The following is a 17687-nucleotide window of genomic DNA, read 5'->3' on the forward strand; positions in this document are numbered from 1 at the left end:
GAAAATATGAATTGATTCGGCAGGCTTTTGCTGAGTAAGTTAATGGGTTTGTGTGGAGTGTGAGGGTAGTTTCGCACTATTCAAATCAACAGCAATGGCATGGATGTGCTCTACAGAAGGGCTTCTCTCACCTACAAGGTCATTGGGGGTGTTTTCGACTTTTACTTCTTTGCTGGCCGACGCCGTTGGGCTTTGTCAACCAGTACACGGCGTTCATCGGCAGACCGGCCCGATGGCCTACTGGTCTCTTGGTATGTTTTGCTTCCTACCCTCTGCTTTGCCTTCATTAACTTACTCAGTTATTCCTACTTCTAGCTTTAGATTAAAAGCATTCGATGTATATATTTTTTTAATTTTATTTAAGCGATATACTATATTTCGATGCAAAATAGCACACCGTTTTAGTCAAATTGACCAAACCCAGATTAGCGGTTGTGTATTTGTTTAGAAAAGAAATGTTTTTGTTAGCGTCCCAACTCCCAAATCTTTTGTGAATGTTTTTGTTCTATTTTGTTGTGAGTTTGTGAGTGATTTTTTATGTCGTTTTAGTACATAATATGGTTTGGTTAGTTCACCCAAGAAAAAGGAATGTGGATGTTGTCTCTGGAATCCTATCGTCATCTACCTCGCATGCAAGGCTTTGGCTCTTTCAATTGAAACCAAAACGTGTTTCAGGTGCCTAACACAACCTCTCACTACTCACTCACATCATTTGGTTTTTGTAATTTGAACTTTTCTTTCTGATAAATTTGTATGCTTTCTGGAATTTTTATGGCAGTTTTGGACCTTTTCTTTTCTGAATTTGTGTGCTTCTCTGGGTTTTTATGGCAGTTCTGAGGAAGAGCAAGGAAAAGGGAGAACCATTATTAGAAGATCTTCCCAAAGAGTACTACGATGATGTGAGTGCCTTTATCCTTTAACTTGGCCAAATGGGTGCTCAAATTTCATGTTTTTCTGTGATTATATGAGTAAATTTTTGCAATTTTGTTTTTTGGTTTTGCCAAATTCAATGGTGGTATTTATGGGTGTGGTATTGATTTTCAGTTGACAATGACTTTGGGGAAATTGATTGAGTCTGCATTCAATGTAAGTTTTCATGCAGTTACATACTGATGAAATAGAATTCAATTTTTTCATTCCCTTCTTTTTTTAAATGCAGTTATATTTATATAATGATTTACAGCATATATTCATCTTTTAGTTTCTAATTCTTCTTGCAGTCTAAGCCATGAAGGATTTGATAAACCCACAATTGATAACAATGTGCGGTGGCACCAACGGTTTTGGACAAGGAACAAATAAGTACCATTTTGCTTCATTGTTCCAAAGTATTATGTAGAGCTTGCTTTAATATCTTGGCTTCTTGGCTGTATGTGGGGTGTCTGAGATAGGATTTAGGAGATTTGGTTTAGGGTTTGCAGAGAGAGAGAGGGAGAGAGAGAGAGGGGGGGGTCTCCAAGAGAAATGTGGGAGGATTTAGTCGAGGGATTTCAGGGATTTGTTTAGGGTTTCTTTTCTGCAATTTGCAAACAGAGAGATGGGACAAGGGTGAGAGAGAGAGATGGGAGGATTTTCTGCGAGGGTAAAGGGAACGGGTAAGGGAGGTATGGGTATGGGTAGGGGATGGAAAAGCATTTCGTTTTCCATTTGCTTCCTGAAACTCGAGGGATTTCTGCGATTGCAGATAGAGATTTTCTTATTATGAATGTTGTCTGTTCTTTTACATGAAACTCTAGAAGCTGACATTAGGATGTTCAGGAAGAAACTGACTTTTAAAACGACTCCAATGCCAATCTTCTATCAAGAGCCTCCACCTCCTAAAGCGGACCTGAAGAATTTATTCTTTTTTTCTTTCAAAATCACAAATGGCATGATGTATATTCTTTTGTTCATGTGCAATTCCCAGTTCTCTGGTGAATCTAATTTCATGCTTTAGTTTGGAGAAATTTTTGTCATATATAGAAAAGTGGTGTGGCTATTATATGATTGGCTAACAAATAATGCCTTTAGCACTACCTTCTCTCTCACTGAGCCCTAGCTCAACCCCTCCTCTGCCGTCGCTAACCTGCGCCCTCCACTGCCCACACTTCGAATGGTAACTCTCAGCTCAGATCCCTTTTAGTTTATTTTCTCATAATTATTGTTCGACTTGATTTAAATTTTGTTTTCTGTTCTGTGTATAATCAGGTGCTCTAGGTGTACACACCAGTTCAATCTCCACCGTCCGGTCATCGTCGATGAGGCAACGGAGTTCTTCAAGACAGTTGGAGTCTCAGATTTCACTTTTGACAGTTGCAAATTGGTGCATTACTTAACTCTTTTTTTTCCCCCTTAATTTTGTAAAATTTAGGCCTTTTCTTAAATTTTAATTAAAAAGAAATATCTTTCTGGTATTGGTTAGTTTTGATCTTGAGATTATCTGGGTTTGGTGTTAGTGGGGATGGCAGTGTCGCTGAAGTTAGTTGTTCATGGCTCACTGGAAAACCCCCTAATTGGGCTTTGTCGGGAGGGAACTCATAATGTAGTAGATATTCCTCAATGCAAACGTCCCAATCCTAATGACTTTATATTTGATATTTAATCCTTGGATTAGTGTTAAATTCTATATTTTTTTTAGTTTAATTTGTGTTTTCTTTTCTGTTTTTGCAGCTCAATCATCCAAGTATAAATGCTGTTGTGGAGTTGCTTAAACAAGATCCCTTTTTGGTTATTAAAACTCAATGTTACCTGCTTTCATTTCCAGTTTTTGAGTCTTCTATTTGTTTGCTTGCTGCAATTATTCAACTTATGCCGCTATAATATTTGTTTCCTTCTGTTTTGTCCTCTGCATTAACTATCATTTGGATCATGTGAATGACAACTTTCATGTATATTTCGAATAATGAGCAGTTTATTGCTGTTAATCTTTTGATCACTGTATATGCTGCTAATTTACCTTCTCAAACAACGTACATGTAAACATTGATATATAAAACTTATTTATATGTTAATAGTACAGTTTCTTTACTTTTGACTTTGGTTGAACAACAACATTTTCTACTTTCTAGAGTTCATCCTCTTTATTTTAGCCTAAGCCGACTCACTCAACTCTATTTGAAGCTCTTCAACTTTTTCGCACAAATTGCTCAAAAACTCCTACTCTCAAACATCTTAGATCCCTCACTCACCCTTCTGGCATTGATGCCCCAAAGGTATATTTCTCTCATTGCTTTCAAAATTCAGTGTGTGTGTGTGTATATATATATATATATGCTGACATGTATGAAGACATTCACATATGGTAGAACTAAGAGGACGGTAGAATGCTCAAATAATGGAATAGAGTCGAGATTATGATGAGAAAGGATAGTAAATAGCTATCACTATGTGAATGTCTTATTTTCTTTCACTATGTAATAGCTATCACTAACTTTTGTTTTTACTGTCTTATTGTATTTCCCATGTTGAGAGATAGATCTAAAAGGACAGTAAAATGCTTGAATAATGGAACAGAGTCGAGATTATGCCCGAGATATCTGGTAATCTTTCTACTTTACCAAAGCCAATTGCAATTTGTTTTGGAACAAAGAAAGATGCTCTGTTAATCTAGGGATATGTCACCCCTTTGTTTTTTGGATAAAATTTGGTGCATTATCGAATAAGAGCTTTTTTTCTTTAGAATTATCAAATTAGTGCTTATGTATGCTGTCTGCAGATGTTACAATAACAACTGCAAATACAAGTTGAGAGGAAGATCATATTCCTTTTGTGGTGCAGCTGGGGTTTTTTATCATATGTGGTGCTTTTCATTGTATGACCATATGAAGCTGCAGATGCAAATATTTCTTAAGGTAGTCTTCTTCACTATGAATAGATTCATACACGCATACTTATTCACGCTTGCATACAGACTTTGGGGTTGCTAAGATTTTCCTTTGGGTTTCATAGGTACATGATGATCCTTCTAACGCTCCAGTTTGATGGTCCAACTCAATGGGTGAGTAATGCCGTTTATTTTCGTGCGCATGTTTTTTGGAAGTTCATTCCTGTTTTGGGATGTTTGAATACATAAGCATTGTTTAAATTACAATTTATTAAGTTAAACTGTTTAAATTACTTCTTATTTATAATTTTAGCCCTTACACCACTTTGAGGGACTGCTGGTATAGCTCATAGCAATTGATGTAAGTCCCTTACTTTCGTAATACAATACTTGGAGTGACTGCTGTTAGAGCTCATAGCAATTACTGTAAGTCCCTTACTTCCGTAATACGGACACTTACATTTATGATCATTTTTGTGTTAAGACGCAATAGTTATAACTTATAATCGTCTTACGTAGAGTAACGCATACATATATCGAATTTACCTGCGTTACTCGAACAATTTGCTTTTCAATTCGCGAAGGGAATAAATAAAATCCAATAACTGTGTAAAAGTTTAGTTTCCAACTTCCTAGCGGTGAAAATGTTGCCCTTTCTGCAGACTACACCCTTTCACACACTCACTTTGATATGGTTAAACATATATATTCAAGATTTTGATCTCTGTGTGATTTGGCAATACTTTTCACCTAATATTCCTCTCTCTCTCTCTCTCTCTCTCTCTCTCTCATGAAGGCACTCATTGCATTAAAAAAAGGTTCCCAGTTAATCAAATATAGCCGGAAAGGAAAGCCAAAACTTCTTCCATTCAGAATTTCAACTGTGAGTAATTTCCTTAAGAGAAGAACAAGTTTGAATCACTTTTTTTGTAATTGTGTATATTATAGTTCTTTGAATGAAAATCCTAATTTTGTACAAATTACAAGGTATGTTATCACCATCCTTAATCTACATATATGCAATGTGCAAAATTACATCTGTTCTCAAGAATGAACCTGTTTTGTTCCATCCTTCTGTTAAGGATTATAATTTGTATAGAATTTATAAGTTTTCTATCTTTCGGGCTCTTTTGGGTTACTTTATGTGTCGAACTAGTTGGATTTAGCATTCTTCACAAGCTTTGATAATTGTTTAATTTCTAAGTTTTGTTTCATGCAGGGTTGATTTACAGTTTGACATTCTCGACGATGATGATAATGGAGTTCAGGATTATTTCGCCCCGAACAACAAGGACGGATATGCTGTCTATGCCAACAAGGGGGTAAGGTGAGATATAGTTTTCGTCATGTCTTTATAGTAGCTTGGCATTTTCCAAGGACTTTTAATTGCTGATGCATTGTTGAATACATTAAGAATGATGCGGTAAACCGGAGAGGGAGTCATCAGCTTATGGATGTGTTGTAATCTCTTCGCTACTTAAACAAACATGTTGCGACATCAATTCTGAAAAAAAAAACTTGGTCTGCTACTTTACTTATGGTGCTGTTGGTTTATTCCTACGATAATACCTAGCTACAACAAAAACATGTCCTTAACTGTGAGAGGAATCCTCCTTTGTGACTTTGGTTACCGATTTATGATGAATATGATTTTCTTAGCTTATTATCAGGACAATGTTAATTTCACTTGATTATTTCACATTTTCCAGGTCAATCTTTGATTTTGAGTCTTTCCGAAAGCTGCTATCATCTCCAAAACCCTTATTCTGGTATGTAGATAGCTGCTAAGTGCCGCAGCTCACTCATTGTAGCATGCCCTCTGTGGCAAGCAAGCATTATAATTCCACTTTGTGGATTGATATTAAGTTGGCTTATGGAATAATATAAGGTCGTGTCATGGTTGAACATTTCTACACTCTTTATAGCCAGGATTATTTTCTTCTTTGTGAAATTTTGACCTCTTTCTTTTCAGTTAAGAAGCCCGATTACTGTTGCAATTTTATAGCATGTCACTAATAAATATTCGTACATTATTTTGATTAACCAATTTTCTAGGAAAATGGCTTTTGTGAATTGTGGTTAGACATAGTATTTGAAATTTTTTTTTCCTGTTGAAAATTGCATGGCACAGTTAATAATTTCTCTATCATTATTTTGTTTGAACAATTAGCTTCTCTATCAAATTTGAAGTCTGGATATGCCATATAATTATAATAGTTGGGAAAGTTTCTGCAAATCTTTTTGTGACTTTTTTAATGGGTATATTGTTCCATTGCTTTCTTACGGGTATATATGTTTTGGCTATTTGAGAATGTGAATGAATATCGTGCTGCAGCGGAGCCGGTACTGGGATGTGACAGTAATTGCTGTTGTAAAGAGTCCCTATATGCTGCTTAAAGGCTGGTATCGACTGACTCATGATCTGATTACTCCAGAAGGTCCATTTCTTGAAATAGCTTGCATCCTTATTGCTGGTTTGACAATCATTCTGTGGCTAATTGTGGTTGTTTCAAGTATCGTGTTGGCAGTTTTCATGAACATTTTAATTGGATTGTATGCATCAGTTGTAGTCTATCAGGTTTGCTTACACCAGACTAAAATCATTGTAATCTCCTTGGCTTTCAGGACACATTATATGTGTGAACTACATGTTTCTTCTGTTTCTTAATGAACATAACTTTTTTGGAAACCATCTCTTTCATAACTTTTTTGGAAACCATCTCTTTCTAATCAAAGACGTTCAATTTCTTCCCACTCATTGTAGAATGTCTTTATATGCCAGCTTACTTAAATGTATATAAAAGCAAAATTGATTATCTTATCAACCTTATTCACTCATGTATATCTCTGTTTGTTCATAATTGTGTTGAATTTATTCAACTAAAATGTGTTTTATTCATCCGATTACGCCTGAAACAACTGGTTTCCGCAGCAACTCGCGGGCGTAATTTCCAGTTTGTGTTGCATCCGACTTGGGATATGTGGACGGAGGAGCAAGCATTAGGTATAGTCGATCCATCATTGGATCAGTCATATCCTGCACATGAGGTTTCGTGATGCATCCATATCAGTCTACTTTGCGTGCAAGAAATTGAATCGGATAGGCCAACCATGTCGGAAGTTGTTTTTCATGTTGAGTAATGAAACAATTCTTCCCTGTCCCAAGAAACCTGCATTTATATTACAATCCAGAAATCCAAACTCAGAAGCGTCAAAAAGAGAAATTTGTTCGATAAACGACTTAACAATAAATGCAGTTGAAGCTCGCTAATGACCTAAGTTGTATGTTGTATTCAAATAAAAATTTCTTGCCATTGTCTTTTGTAATGTCATGTGTTACCAAACTTAAGAGCAACTCTACCGTTGCAAATGCCCCCTCGAGCTATTCACTATTTAATCCATCCAGTGAACAGTAACTGACTTTTGTATTTCCACCCCTACACTAAATAGCCTTGGCAATAGGTAATAAAATATGAGTATTTTTTTTTTATAATTAATATTATATTATTTACTTTGTATAAATTAATATTAGATTATTAATTTATCTCCGGATCCTCCTCATTCTTCCTTCTTATTTGCAGATTTCCTTCTTCCTTCTTCTCTACAGATTTGGTTCTACTTCTTCTTCTTCAATTATGCATCTTCTTCTTCACTTCCTTCTTCCTTCTTTGTTTGTTTATCGGAAAACTCTTTTTCAATTATGCATCTTCTTCGACAACCATCACCGAGGAAGTCACGACATTGGCTTCGAGAAAGCAAGACGTCGACCCTGGGAAAGCCCACAATGCTGACTTGGCCTTTAAAGAAGATGGATTCGGAGGCTTTGGTGGGTTTGGGTCTGGAGAGGATCCTCTCCGTAGCTTCCAAGGACGATGAAGGTCGAGTAGCTGTAAGGTTGAGGCCCAAAAATGCAGAGGAGATGATGGCTGATGTCACCCTGACGTCAACCTTCTGTCACGTTGCCTTCAAGCTCTCTGGCTGGCAACTCGTGCTGGGCCTTTCCCTCGAGCCCGCTCGGGCTCCATCACCAGCACACGCTGGACCATCTCCATCGGGTTGTCTGGCCCTCTTCCAAAGGCAGTCCACCGAGCAATAGCCCACGATGGAACTGCTCTAAGTGAAGAAAAAAAGGTCTTGGTTGTAATTTTTGGTAGAATGTTGATTCCTCTTTGGTTATCCGAGTTTAGTACAAAGAATGTATATCGGTTAATAACCGAAAAAAGTGTACCCCTGTTCCCCTGTTTCCCCGTCTTGATACAGAGTATTCACAAATAGTCACCTAGAGTTGACCATACTAAGAATAACAGTCAACTAAGTAATGAGCATGGTGAGTGCTGACGGATATGGAGATAATTAGGGGATTTAACAGTTTGCAGCTACGATGCATGGACACAGACATGGGGATACGTCAAGTTAACCAGAAGATTATTGTATGACCACAAGATAATACAACACAACACAGGAATACAAGAAGAAACCACCCTGTCCATGCATTTGCAGTAACATGTATAAACGATTTTATCAACTAGCTATTAAATTTGTTTTAGGTTTGGAACTCGTGGAGAGAAGGCAATGCCTTGGAAATCATTGATTCATCTCTAGGTGAATTGGGACCATGTCAACCAAGTTCTGATATGTGTCCAAATTTCCCAGCTTATGTGGGCAAGAGTATGCCATGGACCAGCCAAAAATGTCGGCGGTTGCTTTCATGCTAAGTAATGAAGAAGCAGCTCCTTCACCAAAACAACTAGCATCAGAGTTATAACAGTGGAGATCCATCACCCAGTTTTTTTTTTTTTTTTTAATTATTATTAAAGGGAGGGGAGAATTTGAAACTAGCCAACAATTTAGGGGAGGGCGCAACTTCGAACCTAAGACACAATTTAAGTGAAAATCTAACATCCTATCTACTAAGATATTAGACCACATGCAAAAACCCTATCATCCACCACTGAAGGAGAAAATTCTTTAAATGATGTGACATCGCTAAAGTTGAACTCTTTTAAGATATTTCGAGTGCATGGACATGTAAGGCACCATAATTATTGGTTACGATTGCGAATTTGCAAGGTAATTGAAGAGATCTTATACTTGGACTAGTTAGCTAATTCTGTCAATTGTGAGACGACGTACTATGGTGGAAACTTGAAAGCTAACAGACGCATTCACATCAATTAGTGTTTAAGAATGAGAGGTTTGGGGTCATCAAACTTCAGCATAGCATACGAAGCAGGTAAGACTTTTCATCTAGGTTTTGGCTGCTGTGATTCTTCGCACGCCAAATAAAAAATCCTAGAACTTTCCCAATTGGTCCCTTTCGGAGCCAAGTTAGTTAGCTCTGCCGTTCATTCGCATGCACAGAAACGTCAATTAGAAAATTGTCCTTATCAATCTACTGGATACAACTGGGGTGTGGTCAGAATTAATGAAGTGGAGATTTCGACATGTATGAAAGGAATTTGCGTGTGAATCCAACAACTGGAAGCCTTTAGCGTTGCGCAATCTCCAGAGAAAAATAAAATCCAACCTTTCGGGCTTTTTGTTTCTGCTTGCCATTAAAAGAAGCAACCTTTTTAGCATTTAATCAACCCCTGAGAAACTAACCATGAATTCTACTAAATTCTTTTTTGTCATAATTAGATTGCTTATCTTCCTTGTGATTCCTCCCTCCTCCATTTCTGTTGCCCTAGACGCCATTACACCAAACCAACCCCTAAGATACGGCGACGTTCTTCTCTCCGCCACTAAAATCTTTGCACTAGGGTTTTTTAGCCCAGGCAATTCACATAACCGTTACATCGGAGTTTGGTACAACAATATTCCAATCCAAACAATCGTCTGGATTGCAAACAGAGACAACCCCATAACTCCAATTGCTGGAACTGGGCTCCTAGCTATTCATGGAGATCATGGAGGCCTTGTCATTTATGGGAAGGACCAAAATACCCCTCTTTGGTCTGCTAATGTCACAGTCTCCTCGCCAAACAATTCCGTAATAGCCAAACTTTTGGATACGGGAAATCTTGTATTGCTTGAGAACAATGGTAGTAGCCCAAGGGTGCTGTGGCAAGGCTTTGATTACCCCTCAGATACACTGCTTCCATTAATGAAGATTGGGCTGAACCGGCGGTCAGGGCTGAACAGGCGCTTAAGATCTCGGAAGTCCCAGGATGATCCCGGATCAGGGAATTTTTCGTATGAGATTGACCCAACCGGGTTTCCGCAGTTGATGCTTTTCAAGGGTCAAACTAAATGGTTTCGAGGCGGAACTTGGACCGGCCAGAGATTTAGCGGGGTCCCCGAATTTACAATTAATAGTGTCCGCAGCTTTGTGAACAATAAAGATGAGATGTATATGATGTTTACTGTTCCAAATGGCTCAGTATTCACAAGGGGGGTGCTAGATGAATCAGGAATTGTTAAACGGTTCGTATGGCGAGATCAAGAAAACAATTGGATCGAAGTAAGCTCTAGCCCTAGTGAGTGGTGTGACTACTATGGACAGTGTGGTCCAAATGGTAACTGCGACCCATACAGTAATTACAACTTCTCTTGCCTTTGTCTGCCCGGATTTGAACCCAAGTTCACCCAGGATTGGTATCTGAGAGATGGATTGGGTGGATGCCTGAGAAAATTGGGAGCGTCTACATGCCAAAAAGGGGAAGGGTTTGTTAAGGTGGCACGTGCGAAGGTACCCGACTCATCTAAGGCACGTGTGAATATGAGTTTGAGTCTGAAAGGGTGTGAGCAAGAGTGCATGAAGAATTGTTCTTGCATGGCATACGCGCGTGCAGATGAAAGGGGAGGAGGGATGGGTTGCGTGACGTGGTACGGGGACTTGATGGACACAAGAACTTTTTCAAATGTTGGGCAGGACTTGTATGTACGAGTTGATGCAGTTACTCTAGGTAGTCACTTTATTTTTCATTCTCACAATATTTTGTATTGTACATTTTCTACCGTAATTTCTCTAATACAAGACAAATCTTGTTGGATAGTAGTTGCCCGGCTATACTTTGCCATGATCCGCCTGGCTAATTACATCCTACAATTATCTCGCACATGATAAAACCCCATAGTTTTTCTTTATTTTTTATAGTGATTTGCTACTGTTTACAGTTCACAACTGTTGAATTCGTTGGTTTTTTATTTTTATTTTATATCCTTGTAGCTCAATTTGCAAATGGTTCTGTAATTAGCAAGAAGGCAAGGCTGGCAATTTCACTTTTATCTGCTCTTGCGTTCCTTGGCCTGGTTTTTCTTTTGTGTTGGTTGGTAAGGAGGAAGAGCAAAGGTAAATAAATTTTGCTTCTCTATCTTAATTAGTATCCCTCTTGTGTCGGTCTCTATTACATCAACACTACAATAAACGACTACAGTCTCTAACATTAGTTGTAAGAATTGAGATGGTAAAAGACTTATTAGTGGCTACTGGGCGGGTATACTATGAGGGCTTTTACTCACTCTATTCTGTACAACTAATGCCAACGGTTATTGTAAGTTTTCTTGTAGTGTCGTGCAATACTGTTTGTTTATTATGACCAAAAGGCTATAACATTGCATTGTTTATTTAATTATGTATTTCATCACAGCAGGCAGGCAGAGAAAAAATATGTTTTTCATGGAAGATAGAACAGATCTCGATGATCAAAGTAAAATAAACTCAGAATTACAATTCTTTGATCAAACAACCGTCGCAGCCGCCACGGACAATTTCTCTGTAGCGAACAAGCTTGGGAAAGGAGGTTTTGGCTCAGTCTATAAGGTAGTTAGCTTCTATAACTTTCCGAAGGATGCATAACTTCAGGTTAACATAGAAGCTTGCAACAAACATGCAATTCATGTTTGATACCTTTAAAAATGAATGGTAACATAAGTGCTTGGATTATACTTCCAGGGTGTACTTCATAATGGAAAGGAAATAGCGGTGAAACGACTATCGAAGAATTCTGGTCAAGGAATTGAAGAGTTTAAGAATGAAGTTGTGATAATTGCGAAACTCCAACATAGGAACCTTGTCAAGATTATAGGTTGTTGCGTTGAAGATGAAGAGAAGATGCTAATCTATGAATACGTACCAAACAAAAGTTTGGACTCTTTTATTTTTGGTATGTCTTCTTATTTTTTTTTCCTTTAATTTCGTTTTGAAACTAAAGTTAACAAGAATTGATTTGGTTTCAACTTCTTACTATATTCAGATGAAACGAAAAAAAATCTTCTAGATTGGACAAAACGCTTTGAGATTATCTGTGGGATTGCTAGAGGGATTTTATATCTTCATCAAGATTCGAGATTAAGGATTATCCATAGAGATCTAAAGGCCAGTAATATTCTACTGGATGCATCTATGAGCCCTAAAATAGCAGATTTTGGTATGGCAAGAATATTTCTAAGGGACCAATCTGAAGCAAATACACATCGTGTGGTCGGAACATAGTAAGTTAATTAAATTTCATCAAAATTGAAGATATAAATTGGCTAGAGCTTACCAAAATAATAGGTTAATAGTTCCACCTTCCGAGTACAAATCTCACCATGATCTCTTTATATTGATGCAGTGGTTATATGTCACCGGAGTATGCAATGGAAGGAATTTTTTCAGTAAAATCTGATGTGTACAGTTTTGGTGTTTTATTGCTAGAAATCATAACTGGCAGAAGGAATTCTGGTTACTACCACAAAAAATATCCCCACTCAAATTTGGTTGGATATGTAAGCTAACTATAACCTATTTGTAAACAATGATTTTCCCTACTTTATTCATGCTTGGTTGATTTTTTCAAAACTCTTTTAGGTTTGGGATTTGTGGAGAGAAGGCAATGCCTTGGAAATTGTTGATCCATCCATAGGCGAATCGTACCATGTCAACGAAGTTGCGAGATGCATCCAAATTGGCCTCTTGTGTGTGCAAGAGTTTGCTGCTGACCGGCCAACCATGTCGGCAGTTGTTTTCATGCTAGGTAACGAGGCAACAGTTCCTTCCCCAACACAACCTGCATTTTTGTTGAGAAGGGATTGTACTAGAGTAGATCCATCAACGAGTACTGAAGGAGCTAGTTCTATAAATGATGTGACATGTACAGAAATAGAAGCTCGTTAAAGAAGGGCATAGGATTATCCGACATGTTCCACAATATATATATATATATATATATGTACACACACACACACACACACACATATATATATATGTACTAGTTTAGACTAAAGTGAGGAGGACGGTTTGAATGAAGCCTGACAATTTCTTGCACGACTTGTTAATCTGATACGAATCGACGCAAAAATAACATACTTTGATTCAACCCATTAACAAATTTGGTCATTATCGGGTCACCATCCGGAACCTGTTAAGATAACAGGTATGGTACGAAAACGGCAACACGGCTTGTTTTTTCAAGTCTAGACAATAGGCACGACAATTTCTTGTATGACCTGTTAACCCAACACGAAACGACATGAAAATAACAGGTTCAAAATCAATCTATTAACGAGTTGATCGTTATCAGGTCACATGTTACGAACATGCTAAGATAACGAATTTGAGATGACAAGATCGGTTAAGAAAATGAGTATGACACAACATACACAACAAACACAATCCATTTTCCAAGTCCAGTTTAAAACCATGACGCACTGCCTTAAAAGAGAAGGCCACAAATACCAAGGCATGTCGTATATACCAATATAATCCACCAGTTGCATATTAAGATAAGATATTTTGTATTCAACAATACATGAGATGACAATAAAACAACCCCTTAGACCATCTCCAATGGAAGTGTCAAATTATAATTGGTCTGAAGTCTTACGTCAAATTTTATTTTTCTCCAACCAAATTGCCAAATATTATTTTCTTATTATTTAGGGTTTTAAATGGTTACATTTATTAAAAAAAATTGTTATACAATTTTTATTGGCTGAAATGCTAGTGTAATAAGAGATTCACAATTAAACTAATCAAAAATAAATTTGGTGTTGATATCAAATTTAACTCCTAATCACAAAGAATTCAAATTTAGTCAGCAAATAACACTTCAATTGGAATGATTTTATATCAAATTTGGACAGTGACATCTCCACTAACGACTTTACTCTCTTAAAAAACAAGCATCCTTATCCAATGTAACCTACATTTACATAGTAGAAACAAAAACTGCATCAACGTCGATGTAGTCTCAACTCGAGGTGAACCATGATATATCATTGTATTCTTGTGTATTTGTGGAATTTGCAATTATATCTAAGTTGGTCCAAGATTGATCCAATTTTGTGCGTCAACAATACTCATCAAAAAAATATTTACTCATGAATTTAATTAGAAAACATATGGAATGAGAGCCTTAAGAGTATTGGGAAAATGATCTTTAAACTTGGAACGATACCAATTCCTGGTAGCATAGCTCCTTCCGGCCAAGTAGAGGGCGGTTCCCGCGGTGAAGGAGAAGGCGTAGAGAGTCTGAGAAATGAAAGAAACCCCAAGAAATGTTGTGATTTCAAAGAGATAGTGAGGGCATATAACAAGCTCAAACAAACCACCATTGGGAATCTTGTACTCCTTCTCTTCACCTGGCTTCGACCTCATCTTCGAAAGAAGGTAGTGATGGTACAAGTTGCCAGAAATTCCTATTACAAACAAGACGATGCCGGCGCTCTTCAAATCAATTGCCGGCTCTGGAAACCCTAGCACTTGGCTGCTTAGGTGTTGACCATAAATCATGCTTCCAGTCGACAACAAATAACTCAGACAGATTGGAATTGCTGTATCAACGCCCATTCCTCCACTATACTTGTGAATAAATTGAACCTATACATGTACATGCACATACTTATATTATATATATGTATATATTACACACATATACACATTACGTATGTACGTACCTCAAGAATCCTTTTGAGAAAATGAAGGGTTAGAGCTGAAGAGAGCAGTAGAGATCTGACATCTTGATGGGGAAAAAACAGTAAGGATGTGAAAGCAGCGACGAAGGCGGGAGTATAAGCAACGAGCATTCCTGCTCTACCGGACAATGTTACTACTTCTTGCTGCTTTTCAAGTTTTGGTGCAAAATTTTGAGGATTATTGAAATTCCGGAACTTGGAATACTGCATGTGCTTTCCTCTGATCTCTGAAATCCCAGCATTTGCTAATGACGTGAAGCTAATCACTGACATTGCTGTCATGAAAATAGAAGGAGGTGGTGGGAAAATAAGTGCCGAGATTATCGACATACTACTCATCACCATAGTTAATCTTAACCAAACTCCTGTAATCGAACAGCTAATGGTGGATTAGAGGACACTTTCTAGCTATTTAATCAGTCTTAATTTGTTCTAAACTACTCTCTCTCTCTCTCTCTCTCTCTCTCTCACACACACACACACACATATATCTACTGGGTAGCTAAATGCTTTTTCGTTTTCCGGGGGTTATGGCTGGCTTGGCTACATGTTCCTGCCTTCTAGGCCACTGGTTTGTTGGCTATGCATCACATCGGGCGTCTTCGGAAGTTTGAATGGCTACTAGATAACCCATGAACATGTGTTGCTTTGTAAGACCACGTTGCACACTGCCTACCTACCTCAACCCCTTGTTTCATCCTCTTTTATTCTTTTTTTTTTTTTTTCTTGTTTCCCAATGAAACAAACAACAATGCTAACTCTACAAAATTTTGAAGGGATTTCTCTTCAAAAAACTGTGGTTGATTTAGAGGACTTCATGCTTATGATTAGAACCGTTCATATTAAATCACTTTGTAAGTATGTTTACATCAATGATTACTATACAGTAACTTATAATATGAACGATTCTGATCATATACATGAAATTTTGTTAATCTGTCATGAATGTTTTGAAGAAGAATTCCTACACAATTTTGTAAACCCATGTATTGTTCAAAAACAAAATTAAGTTTAAGATGCTTCTACAAGGAAACTGACTTATATGACACAAATATACCGTCACGATAGTGTCAGATGGTAATAAATAAGAAACTTCATTTTAATCCTTAGCAAATATGACTTTTAGACTAAAATCATGAGTAAGATCAAAATCTAATTTTAGTCCCTTGAGACATTAATAACTTCATTTATTAATTATATTTTTGATGTTTTTAATTATTTCTCTTTTTCTTCCTAATTTTAATGTATTAATTTTATTTCATTATAATTATAATTTTCATTTCATTCATCGTAATATATTTTGTTGTAAACATTTAGATAAACTAATTTTTATTTTACAATATATTTCGATATAATTTGTCTTCTTCATTTAGGTATATTAAATTCATTATAATACATTTCGATACATACATTTAGGTATACACATTTCAATACATACATTTTGATACAAACATTTAGGTACATTAATTCAATATAATACATTTCGGTACATTGGTTTAATATAATACATTTTAGTACATGCATTTGGGTACATACATTTCAATACACACATTTAAGTACATAAGTTTAATATAATACATTTCAGTGCATACATTTAGATACATATATTTCGATACTAACATTTAAATACATTAATTCAATATAATACATTTCGGTACTAATATTTAGGTACATTAATTGAGTTTTTCAAGTTTGAAGAATGTTAAATAAAATTAATAAATTTAAAAAAAAAATTGTTTGGCCAAAAAATATATTAAAATGTGTATATCAGTACATTTAAATATTTATTGGGAGACATTGAATAAAATACACATTAATTATTTTAAATTAAGGACACATCAAGGGACTATAATCAATTTGTAATCTAACACCAAGTTTATTTTAAATTCCAATCTTCTTCAATGATTAAAGTTAGAAAATCCCAATAAAATAATACATAAGTTTATCCACATGTCATTGTTTCATTGACATAAAACCAAATATTTGTGCCAAATAAGTTGTTCTCTTCAGCAAGGGGCTTGTTTCACCTTCCCAAAACGTTTGTACAAAAAATAAAACACAAAAAAAAAAAAAAATAAATAAATAAAATTATTGATGTGGTTTGTTGATTCTCCTAAAGTAGCTCATTTGAAAGAAAGAAAAAACTAACCTCCCCCCCCCCCCCAAAACAAAAAAAAAACAAACACACACCAAAAAAGGCTTGTTTTACCTTCCCAAAACGTTTGTAATAAAATAAAACACCAAAATAATAATAATAATAATAATAATAATAAAGGGGTTTTTTGAAATGGGTCCAAAGTAACTAAAAATTAGACCTATTTCAAAAGTCAAAAGTCACTAAAAATTGGACCTATTTCAAAAGGTAGTCTATAAAATTGGACCTATTTCAAATTTTCCCTAATAAATAATAATAAAACAAAATTATTGAGGTGAGGGATAAAGTAATCGAATGTTGTGATAATTGGGTTTTGAAAACAAGAATATTTATACACTAAGGAAGTGAAATAAATTGGTTACAAACTCGATATGTACAAGATTTGTACATAAAACCTCTCACTTATAAATAAAAGAGAATATCATTAAATCGTGATACTAAATGACGATATTTTAACTAAATGTTCACAAAAGTCGTAATATACTAATGCTTGTTTGGGTCCTAGAAGAGAAGAACTCCTTGATCAGCAGAAACCAAAGTTAAATGAATTAGAGCTTTAGTGACTAGAATAGGCGACAAATTTTATTGTGGCCAGAGTGCCATAAAAGGCTTGGGAATGAGATAATGTTGATGGCTATTTGAAGGGAAATTTGAAAAAGTAGACATCTTATATGTTCCCTTAATATAAATACATCGTTGTAATAAAAAAAGATCAACTTCAACTCATTAAGAGTGTTGATATCATCACTCTCGTGTCTTACTACCCCATCCACCTTCAAATGGATTTCCACCAAATCCAATCAAGAATTGGCAAAAACAGACAGGTTGGGA

General features: G+C 36.2%; 3 protein-coding genes and 1 long non-coding RNA gene across 9 annotated transcripts; 3 read left to right on the plus strand and 1 right to left on the minus strand.

The window, feature by feature from the left end:
* The first annotated feature begins 6 nt into the window (after positions 1-6).
* LOC103946098 lies at positions 7-2885 on the plus strand. 2 transcript variants are annotated; one of them, XM_048572698.1, is made up of 7 exons: positions 7-251; positions 550-675; positions 832-899; positions 1045-1086; positions 1221-2095; positions 2188-2302; positions 2650-2885. In XM_048572698.1, exons 1-5 carry the CDS (start codon positions 95-97, stop codon positions 1230-1232), a joined length of 405 nt encoding a protein of 134 aa, XP_048428655.1. In that variant the 5' UTR covers positions 7-94; the 3' UTR covers positions 1233-2095; positions 2188-2302; positions 2650-2885. The 2 variants fall into 2 exon arrangements, with proteins under 2 accessions (XP_048428655.1, XP_048428656.1); XM_048572699.1 differs by having other exon boundaries at positions 36-251; positions 571-675.
* Positions 2886-3093: 208 nt separating this feature from the next.
* Positions 3094-7235, plus strand: LOC103926565. Of its 4 annotated transcripts, none has more exons than XR_007253923.1 (9): positions 3094-3191; positions 3455-3518; positions 3695-3830; positions 3928-3976; positions 4116-4228; positions 4599-4685; positions 5022-5129; positions 5512-5571; positions 6138-6672. It is a non-coding gene; the product is annotated as an uncharacterized LOC103926565 (long non-coding RNA). The 4 variants fall into 4 exon arrangements; XR_007253921.1 differs by having other exon boundaries at positions 3097-3191; positions 3285-3518; positions 6138-6674; XR_007253922.1 differs by lacking the exon at positions 3094-3191 and adding an exon at positions 6735-7235 and having other exon boundaries at positions 3214-3518; positions 6138-6240.
* A 2024-nt stretch (positions 7236-9259) lies between these two features.
* On the plus strand, positions 9260-12969 carry LOC103946100 (G-type lectin S-receptor-like serine/threonine-protein kinase RKS1). Of its 2 annotated transcripts, none has more exons than XM_009356728.3 (7): positions 9260-10710; positions 10974-11096; positions 11395-11567; positions 11700-11910; positions 12001-12238; positions 12361-12514; positions 12597-12969. In XM_009356728.3, exons 1-7 carry the CDS (start codon positions 9408-9410, stop codon positions 12900-12902), a joined length of 2508 nt encoding a protein of 835 aa, XP_009355003.2. In that variant the 5' UTR covers positions 9260-9407; the 3' UTR covers positions 12903-12969. The 2 variants fall into 2 exon arrangements, with proteins under 2 accessions (XP_009355003.2, XP_009355004.2); XM_009356729.3 differs by having other exon boundaries at positions 9261-10710; positions 11398-11567; positions 12597-12968.
* Positions 12970-14000: 1031 nt separating this feature from the next.
* On the minus strand, positions 14001-15294 carry LOC125471848 (very-long-chain enoyl-CoA reductase-like). The gene is made up of 2 exons (XM_048572697.1): positions 14684-15294; positions 14001-14606 (listed from the first exon to the last, which is right to left on the minus strand). Exons 1-2 carry the CDS (start codon positions 15044-15046, stop codon positions 14118-14120), a joined length of 852 nt encoding a protein of 283 aa, XP_048428654.1. The 5' UTR covers positions 15047-15294; the 3' UTR covers positions 14001-14117.
* Between the last annotated feature and the right edge of the window lie 2393 nt (positions 15295-17687).

The sequence above is a fragment of a genome, unplaced genomic scaffold (assembly GCF_019419815.1).
Source record: "Pyrus x bretschneideri cultivar Hongxiangsu unplaced genomic scaffold, Pyrus_bretschneideri_v1 Contig62, whole genome shotgun sequence".
Taxonomy (NCBI): Eukaryota; Viridiplantae; Streptophyta; class Magnoliopsida; order Rosales; family Rosaceae; genus Pyrus; species Pyrus x bretschneideri.

Bases quoted from the DNA above. Each gene is read 5' to 3' on its own strand.
- LOC125471848 (XM_048572697.1), bottom strand. From the start codon at position 15,046: ATGGTGATGAGTAGTATGTCGATAATCTCGGCACTTATTTTCCCACCA. The intron at 14,607-14,683 runs GTACGTACATAC...GTACATGTATAG, and splicing joins TTCTCAAAAGGATTCTTGAG to GTTCAATTTATTCACAAGTA.
- LOC103946098 (XM_048572698.1), top strand. From the start codon at position 95: ATGGCATGGATGTGCTCTACAGAAGGGCTTCTCTCACCTACAAGGTCA. The intron at 252-549 runs GTATGTTTTGCT...ATGTCGTTTTAG, and splicing joins GATGGCCTACTGGTCTCTTG to TACATAATATGGTTTGGTTA. The intron at 900-1,044 runs GTGAGTGCCTTT...ATTGATTTTCAG, and splicing joins CCAAAGAGTACTACGATGAT to TTGACAATGACTTTGGGGAA.
- LOC103946100 (XM_009356728.3), top strand. From the start codon at position 9,408: ATGAATTCTACTAAATTCTTTTTTGTCATAATTAGATTGCTTATCTTC. The intron at 10,711-10,973 runs GTAGTCACTTTA...ATATCCTTGTAG, and splicing joins AGTTGATGCAGTTACTCTAG to CTCAATTTGCAAATGGTTCT. The intron at 11,911-12,000 runs GTATGTCTTCTT...TACTATATTCAG, and splicing joins TTTGGACTCTTTTATTTTTG to ATGAAACGAAAAAAAATCTT.